The sequence below is a fragment of the Coenobita brevimanus genome, chromosome 82, assembly GCF_032717465.1.
Source record: "Coenobita brevimanus isolate Jiangsu-jjx chromosome 82, ASM3271746v2, whole genome shotgun sequence".
Taxonomy (NCBI): Eukaryota; Metazoa; Arthropoda; class Malacostraca; order Decapoda; family Coenobitidae; genus Coenobita; species Coenobita brevimanus.
The window spans coordinates 18,021,565-18,032,122 of NC_137035.1; the positions used below are offsets into that span (position 1 = coordinate 18,021,565).

General features: G+C 45.9%; 1 protein-coding gene across 1 annotated transcript in view; it reads right to left on the reverse strand.

Annotated features, from left to right (window-relative positions):
- The window catches only part of LOC145409613 (dorsal-ventral patterning protein Sog-like), a 119,372-nt gene extending 109,171 nt beyond the window's left edge, over window positions 1-10,201 (reverse strand). Inside the window, exon 1 of the mRNA XM_080279966.1 lies at window positions 10,075-10,201. Within this exon, the coding sequence (XP_080136092.1) occupies window positions 10,075-10,201 (127 nt within the window). The remainder of the gene's footprint in view (window positions 1-10,074) is intronic.
- Window positions 10,202-10,558: the final 357 nt, after the last annotated feature.

Genomic DNA, 10,558 nt, shown 5'->3' on the forward strand with positions numbered 1-10,558 from the left:
ATTTCCTCCCTCCCTCCCTCCCTTCCCTCCCTCCTCATGATTCTCCCAATTATCCTCCTTCTTCTCCTCAAAAATAGCTATCCTCCCCCCTCCCCCTCCCTCCCTCTCATCTATTTTTCTCCTCCCTCCCTCCCTCCTTCTCCTGTTTTCCCCTCCCCCCTCCCTCCCACCTATTTTTCTCTCCCTCCCTCCCTCCCTCCCTCCTCTTCTCTCTCTCTCTCTCTCTCTCTCTCTCTCTCTCTCTCTCTCTCACTGGTTTCATCTTTGGTAGAATTGGTTTTTTTTCTTTTTCTTTTTTGTTTTTGCTTTTCTCTACTTGCCCACTTTACTCCTTCACTCTCTCTCCTTCTCTCCCTCTTTCCTCCTCTCACTCTCCCCCTCATTCCCTCTCCTTTCACTACTTCCTCCTTTCACTCCCTCTCCCCTTCACTCCTTCTCTACGTCCAACCCCCTCCTCTCCCTTTCTTCCTCCTCCAACTGTTTCCTTCCTTCCTTTTTTCTTCCTCTTCTCTACCTTGCCTATCCATCTGTGGCACTCTCTCTCTCTCTCTCTCTCTCTCTCTCTCTCTCTCTCTCAAAACACACTTATGTCACCTCTTCCTTCCCCAGTTTCTTCATCTCAACCTAATTCACTTCCCGCTTTGCCACCTGCCTTCCTGCCTACCTACCTACCTTTCTGCCTACTTTCCTTCCTGCCTACCTACCTTTCTGCCAATCTTCCTTTCTGCCTACCTACCTTCCTGCCTACCCTTTACCCTGCCTAAACTTGTACCATGCACGTGTACCCTTGCCTGTCTTCTTGCCTTCCTGTGTACCGCGTCCTCCTCCTCCTCCTCCTCCCCATACTACTACTACTATTACTACCACCACCACTACTACTACTACTACTACTACTACTACTACTACACAGTGAAATTAATGGTCGAATACTTTTTTTTTTTTTTTTTTTTTTTTAAAGGCCGTGAGTTGCATAAAAAAATGAAAGAGGGATGGAGTGGAGAGGTATAGGAGAGAGGGGTATGTGAATTGGGAGCAGGGCTGTGAAATGGAGGGGGGCAGGGTGACGTGGAGGCGATTTGTTTGTGGCCACCCCGTATAAGGGATGAAGGCGTCTGGCAATAGATAGACAGATATACTTAAACCGTGGAATGTATAATTATGGGATGCCAAATCTGAGCGCCGTTTAAGTGTCCGAATTCGTGATGAAATATTCTTATGTAAAATGCAGAATCTTTACAGTCGTTCTTAGATTAAAAAACAAAAAAAAAATATATATATGGTGATTTCCTCCTTTCATTCCTCATCCCTCTCTCCCTCACTCCTCCACCTCCAGCCTCCTCCTCTTACCTTTTTCCCTCCTGCTACGGCCTCCTTTCTTCCTCTTCCTGCACCCCCACACGTAACCACCTCACCCCGCCTCGCAAAGGTGGAATACGGACTAAATGTGGAACGGACAAAATGTGGACTACCTACTACTACTACTACTACCACAGCCACCATCAATACTACTACTACTATTACTACTACTACTACAACTATCGCGTAGATTTGACTAGTAACCAAGGAGACGCAGCCCTACCTCATAATTAAGCCTATTGAATGTCATGGAACCAAGACTTAGTATGGCAATGGTTCGGTTCCGTCAGATGAAAACACACTAGTATGAGGCAAGTAGAAAGTATGAGGGAAGTAGCAAGTATGAAGTAGCTAGTGAGGCAAGTAGCAAGTATGAAGCAGCTATTATGAGGCAGGTAGCAAGTATGAAGCAGCTAGTATGAGGCAGGTAGCAAGTATGAGGCAGGTAGCAAGTATGAAGCGGCTAGTATGAGGCAGGTAGCAAGTATGAGGCAAGTGGCAAGTATGAAGCAAGTGGCAAGTATGAAGTAGCTAGTATGAGACAAGTAGCAAGTATGAAGTTGCTAGTATGAGACAAGTAGCAAGTATGAGGCAAGTGGCAAGTATGAAGTAGCTAGTATGAGGCAAGTAGCAAGTATGAAGTAGCTAGTATGAGGCAGGTAGCAAGTATGAGGCAAGTAGCAAGTATGAAGTAGCTAGTATGAGGCAAGCAGCAAGTATGAAGTAGCTAGTATGAGACAAGTAGCAAGTATGAAGTTGCTAGTATGAGACAAGTAGCAAGTATGAGGCTGGTAGCAAGTATGACGTAGCAAGTATGAGGCAAGTAGCAAGTATGAAGTAGCTAGTATGAGGCAAGTAGCAAGTATGAGGCAAGTAGCAAGTATGAAGTAGCTAGTATGAGGCAAGTAGCAAGTATGAAGTAGCTAGTATGAGGCAAGTAGCAAGTATGAAGTAGCTAGTATGAGGCAGGTAGCAAGTATGAAGTAGCATGTATGAGGCAGGTAGCAAGTATGAAGTAGCAAGTATGAGGCAGGTAGCTAGAAATGGACTAGTTCAGTTACTCAATATTTTGTTTTTGTGTACCTACTTCCCACCTGCCTTCCTCCCTGCCTACCCACCCACCCCTTCAAACACACTGCCTGCTACTCTCTCTCTCTCTCGGGTGGGGTGGTGTATGGTGTATGCTACAGCCCATACGCCTCCCCCCTACACCCACACCCTGCCTCACCCTGTCTGCCTCCCCCACACCCTACCTCATACCACAGCCTGCCTATCCCACATCCTGGCTCACCCAAAACCCAGCCTACCCTCCCCCACACCCTGCCTCACCTCCCCTTGCCGGCTTCGACTGGGGGGTCCGGTGGGGGGGGGGAGTCTTTTTGCCTTCCCCTCCTTGTCTTCCCCTCAGAGAATTTGATATCATTGGTATAATCCTGTTTGTTTTCCTTTGTACTCCCACACCCTGCCTCACCTCCCCCACACCTGCCTCTCCCTCCCCCACACCTGCCTCTCCCTCCGCCACACCTGCCTCCCCCTCCCCCACACCCTTCCTCCCCCTCCCCCACACCTGCCTCCCCCTCCCCCACACCTGCCTCCCCCTCCCCCACACCCTGCCTCCCCTCCCCCACACCTGCCTCCCCTTCCCCCACACCTGCCTCCCCTCCCCCACACCTGCCTCCCCCTCCCCCACACCTACATTCCAGAGCCTCAGCGGGTCAGTCACGTCTGTGGGTGAGTCATCGCCGGGGTGATGTGGGGGGAGGGGGGCAAGGTAAGAGGGGAGGGGAGGGGAGGGGAGAGGCAGGGAGGCAGAAGAGTGGAGGGAAGGGAAGTTTGCAGAAGAGGATGAGGAGCGGGGAGGGGAGATAGGAGGGGAGTCAGGCAGGAAGGGAGGAGAGAGGGAAGAGGGAGGGTAGGAAGGCAGGAAGGTAAGGCAGGAGGGAGGTAAGGAGGGGAGGCAGTTAACAAGGAACATAAGAACAGAAAATGATAACTGCAGCCGGCGGGGTGGCCCATGGAAGCAGCTACACTACTAGAATAAGACAAGGATAGCACACGAGGAGAGGGAGACAGAAAGGGAGGGGAGTGAGGCAGGAGGGGGCAAGGCAATGAGGAAGGCAGGCAGAGATAAGGCAGGTTGGTGAAAGGCAGAGCGATACGTCAAACAGGCAGGCAGGGGTGAGAGAATAAGGTGTAGGGTGAGGCAGGCAGGGTAAAGGGTAAGGCAGGGGAGGCAGGCATTTTGCAGAGGTGAGACAGGAGCGGTAGGCATGGTGCAGGGGTGAGGCAGGGGAGGCAGGCAGGCAGGGTGAAGGGTGAGGCAGAGGAGGCAGGTAGGCAGAGTGCAGGGTGAGAAAGGCGTACTGGGTTAGGCAGGGAGCCAGACGTGCAGGGTGAGGAAGGGTGGAGGGTCAGGAAAGGAAGGCAGACACGCAGGGTGAGGCAGGAGAGGCAGGAAGGCAGGGTGCAGAGTAAGGCAGGGGTGGGAGGCAAAGGTGAGGCAGGTGAAGCCGGCAGGCAGAGTGCAGGGGGAGGCAGGGAAATGGGAGAAAGGCATATAAGGGGTATGAGAGAAAATTGGCAGGGGGCAGGCAGGGTAAGGGAAGGCAGGCACAAGAATTCAGGCAAGGTAGGCAGGGTAAGGGAAGGCAGGCACAAGAATTCAGGCAGGGTAAGGAATGGCAGGCACAAGAATTCAGGCAGGGTAGGAGGGAGGCAGAGGGTGGTGGTGGTGGCAGGGGAAGGCAGGGGACAGGGTAATTTGTGATTTTTACGAGAGGCAAAGAAAGGAAGGAGACGGAGGGGAAAAAGGAGAGAGAGAGAGAGAGAGAGAGAGAGAGAGAGAGAGAGAGTGAGAGAGAGAGAGAAGGAAGGAAGGAAGTGCGGGGAGAGGAGAGGAAAGAGGAAAGGAGAGAAGGAGGGGGAGACAAGAGGAAGAGAGAGAAGTGACTAGAGGAGAGGTAAGAAGGAAGGAAGAGGGGAGGAGCGAAGCAGAGGAGAAAGAGGGAAGTGAGAGGAGAGAAGAGGAGGATAAAGAATGGAGGAAGAGGAGAGAAGCGGAAGAAAAAGAAGGAAGGAAGGAAGAGGAGAGGAGAGGAGAGCAATGGAAAGAGAAGTGAAGTGAAGAGAAGAGAAGAGAAGAGAAGGATGCCTGAGGTTAATTAAAACAGTTCACCACATGTTCTTACCTTCTTACACACACACACACACACGCACGCACGCACGCATGCACGCACTTTCTCTCTCTAAACTCCACCATCATTATCATCATCATCATTACTACCACCACCATCATCACTACCACCAACACGTTATAAAAACTACTACCACTACCACAACTATCATCACCACCATCACACCAATCAACTCCCAGACCCCTACCACAACCACAACCACCACACCAATCAACTCCAGGACCCCTACCACAACCACAACCACCACCACACCCCAACCACAACTACCACCGCCACAACCACCACACCACTCAACTCCAGGACCCTTACCACAACTACCACCATCCCTAGCAACTGAGCGGCCCCTACCACCACCAAAACCACAACCACTACCACAACTACCACACTGCAGCAACCAGTATCGCGTATCCCTATTGTTTCCCTGCTCTGACGGATCTTGTGGCAATTTAATAACCACTTTTACTTCTTGAATTTTCCGTCTGTCTCTATCGAGCTGAATTTCTTGAGTTTGCCCTTCTGTTCTTCCTTATTGCCTCCCCGTTTTCTTTCCCTTTTGTTTACATGTGGTTCTCCTCTCTCTCTTTCCCTCCCTCCCTCTCTCTCTCTCGTTTCCCTTTCCTGGTATTCAGTTACTCCATCGTTACTCAGTTACTTTACCTATACATAATCTTTCCTACCTCCCTCTCCTCTGTCCCTCTTCCCTCTCCCTCTCTTTCATCCCTCCTCTCCTCCTCCATCCTTCTCTCTCCTTCTTCTTCATCCTTCCTTCCTCCTCCTCCTCCTCCATTCATCCTTGCTTCCTCCCTCTCCTTCTCCTCCATCCTCCCTTCCTCCCTCTCCTTCTCCTCCATCCTCCCTTCCTCCCTCTCCTTCTCCTCCATCCTTCCTTCCTCCCTCTCCTTCTCCATCCTTCCCTACTCCCTTCTCTCACTTCCTTCCACTCTTCTTTTCCTTCCTCCTTCCTTTCACTTTTCCCTTCCTTGTTTTCAATTTCCTTTTTCTCCATTAATTTCTTCTCTCTCTCGCTCTCTCTCTCTCCTATCTTTATTTTCCCCCTCTTCTTTCTCGCAGCATTCCTCTCTCTTATCTCTAACTTTCCACCTTCCTCAAGATCAAAAGATATTAGAAGTTATCTCTCTCTCTCTCTCTCTTTCAGGTGCACATAATTACAGAAGCACACACATGTATACCTAAATTAACATGCAATACATATCTCCCAGCTCATACACACACACATGCACACGCACACAAATAAACAAATACACACATGCATTCCTATACGCTATATCACACACACACACACACACACACACACACACACACACACAAAACCCTGTACAGCATATATATCTTCCAATTCACACACACACACACACACACACACACACACACACACAAACACACACACACACACACACACACACACACAGTCCTTGAGCTGTCCCAATCCCTCAAACACCACATAGACAAGTGCAGCTCCGGGGACCATTATGCAGCCCCCAAATCACACGGCGTCCACAACCAATTATGCAAATGTGTGTGTGTGTGTGTGTGTGTGTGTGTGTGTGTGTGTGTGTGTGTGTGTGACTTGGAAGATACTGTACAGGGTTTTGTGTGTGTGTGTGTGTGTGTGTGTGTGTGTGTGTGTGTGTGAGAGAGAGAGAGAGAGAGAGAGAGAGAGAGAGAGAGAGAGAGAGAGAGAGAGAGAGAGAGAATAAATATAAGGCACACGTCTTATGCCTACCCCTTCAGTGTCTCCTGGTATGTCGTGGGGGGAGTACACGTCTCTCTTCCCGTCATGGTACCTTCGTTACCTCCGCCAACTATTTGTATTTATTTATTTATTTTTTAAACCAGAAGCCGGTAAGAATGCTCCAAGAAAAGACACAAACATGATATAATTGAGAGCCAAATTCACCCGTGTCTGTCGGTCTGTTTGAGTGTAAGATATCTCAAAATGTCAGTCAGAATTCAATAAAATCAGGTGGACAGGTAGGCAGAGGGTCAAGGATGAGTTGATTGGGTTTTTAAGGCCGTAGAGTTAATAAATATGCGCTCGTAAAAGTATTCGTCTGGACAGAAAGAGGAATTACAGCGTTGTCATAAATTATATTGGCGTTCGAGGAGGTATGCGTCTCTGAATCTGTGTAACAAGGCAGACAAAGAACGTAGAGTTAACTGTGTGAACTCGTAAAAGCATCCGTCTGGTAAAAAACGAGGAATTGAAGCAGTAGGTCATAAATCGGTGCTGGTGGAGGTATGCGCCCTATGAATATTGTATTGTTATTGACCTTTCCTGAAGTATTGCGCGTTCGTTCTCACCTGACGACGTTCCCTGATCCCTTCCTGCTCAGGTGATGCACAGGTGTGGGTCTCCTTAATCTATGCTCCTTTCACCTTAACTTGGCCTAGATTTTCGTCCTTTTGCAATTATTCCACGTAGCTCAGTGGCAGAAAAGGATAATACTATGGCTCTCATTCCCTTTCCACAGCACTTCGTAATTATCACCATCATCATTAATCATTATCATCATCATCATCATCATCACCATCATCAATCATCACCACCACCACCACCATCACCATCATCATCACTACCACTACCATCATCACCACCATCACCACCACCACCACCATCATCACTACCACTACCATCATCACCACCATCACCATCACCATCACCAATCATCATCACCACCACCAGCACCATCACCACCACCTCCTCCTTTATTAATGCTCCTATAGTAAGATCATTTGGCTCGTCAGATTACGGTATAATTTTGATCTGATATTCTGGAAGCAAAATCAGATCGCTATTTTAACAGGAATATATTTGTGGAAGGAATTATAGCAAACATTGGTGGTGCTGGGGATGCGCTCTCTCTCTCTCTCTCTCTCTCTCTCTCTCTCTCTCTCTCTCTCTCTCTCTCTTCTTTCTCTCTTTCTGTGTGTGTGTATGTTTTATATTTTGATTTCCTTTTCTCTCTCTCTCTCTCTCTCTCTCTCTCTCTCTCTCTCTCTCTCTCACACACACACACACACACACACACACACACACAGATAGAGAGCTAGAACATGAGAAAACAAGGTGACACAGAGAAAGAGGGAAGGGAAGGGAAGGGAAGGGAGGGAGGGAGGGAGGAAAGAAGGGAGGGAGGGAGGAGGGAAGGAAGGGAGAGAGGGAGGAAAGTAGGAAGGAGGGAAGGAAGGGACCGAGAAAAAAGGAAGGTAAAAGCATGAGAGAAAGATGAAGAGGTAAAAACGAGAGAGAGAGAGAGAGAGAGAGAGAGAGAGAGGAGAATGAGGCCAGAATCACCGACTATTACGTTATATGAGACAGTTTCCCATCCTTCTCTCTCTCTCTCTCTCTCTCTCTCTCTCTCACTTCCTTTCTTTTCTTCCTCCTTTCTCAGCTTCTTATCTCTGGCTTCTGTTCCTCTTCCTTCCTTACGTCTCCCTTCCCTCCCATTTCTTCCTCTTCCTTCTCCTCTCCTTCCTCTTCATTCTCATTTTCTATTCACCTCTTTTCTTCTTTCTCCTCTCCTAGTTAGTTTCGGAATAATCACTCTTGACATGAATTTTCTATGACCAAATATAATTTCTTTTCGTATTTATTTCGATCTTAAAACGCTTCAAAAAAGTTGCTCCTAAAAAAACCTTCAATATAATAATGATAATGATGATGATGATGATGATGATGATGCTGATGATGATGATGATGATGATGATAATAATAATAATAATAATAATAATAATAGTAGTAGTAGTAGTAGTAATAATAATAATAATAATAATAATAATAATAATAATAATAGAAGATGTTTGGGTGTACTCAGATGAATTGATAATTGACCGTGTTCTCATCGGTGAAGGAAGCTCCCTAACACCTCTTCCTCAGCGATTTATTCTGCTTATTTTTTCACCTTGCTGTCTTCTGTGTTACTCAAACCAATCTAGTAATATCACACTTTTCGTAAATGACGTACGAAATTATTTTAACCTGACATCCAAAAATAAATTGCCTAAGGGGAGGTACTAGGGAGCTTCCTTAACCGATAAGAATACGAATCACTGACTTACGGAATATAAACACAAAGTTAATAACATACAAAATTATATTAACGATTTCTAAAAATAAATCGCTAAGGAAGAGGTGTTAAGGAATACAGATCAATGACTTAGGGAATATAAACACAAAGTACATAAATAACGTACAAAATTATATTAACCATCTCTTAAAAATAAATCGCAAAGGAGGAGGTGTTAGGGAATAGGGATCAATGACTTACGCAATATAAATACAAATCAACAAGCCTTTTCAAAAACGTATCCTCACCGTGGTAAAGAATATATAGATATGCATAAGTAAGTACGGCAATTTCATTTATAGGGGCATAAACTAGGACTGGTACACGAATAATAATAATAATAATAATAATAATAATGATGATGATGATGATGATGATGATGATGATAATAATAATAATAATAATAATAATAATAATAAACTCTTAGGAATCGGTCAGCCAAGTTTCATCTTCAGATTCCTTGTGCAAGTCGGAATGAAATCTCCAGTAGACACAACCAGACAGATTTGTCCTTATATGGCCACAGCTCCTAAAGTACAGACAATATGGCAATTTTACACATACGGACATCAGCTACGACACATACTCTATCTTTCTGTGTGATATGACGCTTATCCACCAGGTAGTTTCCGAGATCCAGACCCGGACGGAAAGACGGACAGACAGGGGCGATTCCCATATCCCACCATAAGGAATAATGGTGGGGGTGGCAACGTATGGAATTTTATTAACCAGCCACAGCCAAAAATGAATCGCTAAGGAAGAGGTGTTAGGGAATAGGGATCAGTGACTCAGGTAATATAAACACAAGAAACAGATTGAAAATACAAGTGGAGTGCCGTAGGGGGGGTGTATTGTTTGTCTCTCTCTCAAAAAATAAAAAATAAAAAATAAAAAAAGAAGAAGAAAAGAAAGACTAAATGATAATGGAATAAATTTGTGGTGAAAATATGCATAGAAAAAAAAAAAAAAACTGCTACAAGGGAGGGCACTTGGGAGATATTTTGATAAACGGAAAAATGGACCAAATTTCTGTATAAGTTGGTGCTAATTATAAAACAGTAAAAAAAAAAATATGTATATGTACTATGAGGTGAGGTGTGTGGTGGGGGAACGACGCTATATCTATCTGTTTATCTATCTATCTACTACAGAAGGATAGACAGGGAAAGATGGATAGATATATGGACAGATAATTGTACACAGATAGATAGATAGACAGATAGATGGATGGATACAAATAGATAGGTAGGTAGGTAGATATACAGATGCTGAGAGAGAGAGAGAGAGAGAGAGAGAGAGAGAGAGAGAGAGAGAGAGAGAGAGATGAAGCCAGGTGAGATGAGTAAGCTGATGAGATGAGGTGAGGTGAAGTAAGGTGGGACAGGTGGAGTATGGTGAGTAAGATGACTGAGATGAGGTGAAGGTGAGCCCACGTGAGATCAGGTGGGACCAGGTGGGATCAGGTGAGTCCAGGTGAGATGACCCCGTGACCTCCAGCTGGCGCCACCCATCTAACCTGCCCAGTTTCTTTAGGGAGCCAGCTGTCTCGAAGGTCACCATGCTCTCTCTCTCTCTCTCTCTCACACACACACACACACACACACACACACACACACACACACACACACACACACACACACACCTTACGAGTGTACAGAGGCTGCTCCACAAAAACTCATCTCGTCTTCTCAAAAAGTTCAACCAGGAAATTCGAGACTACGACCTGAGAACCACAAGAATAATTGCTTTTTATTTTATCATTATTTTTATGGTTGTAATGATTAGTATTATTGTTACTACTACTACTACTGCTACTAATACTACTCTCATTATCATTATTATTATTATTATTATTATCTCGATTACTACTACTACTACTACTACTATTTTCTTGGTTAATAATATGCATAACTTAAT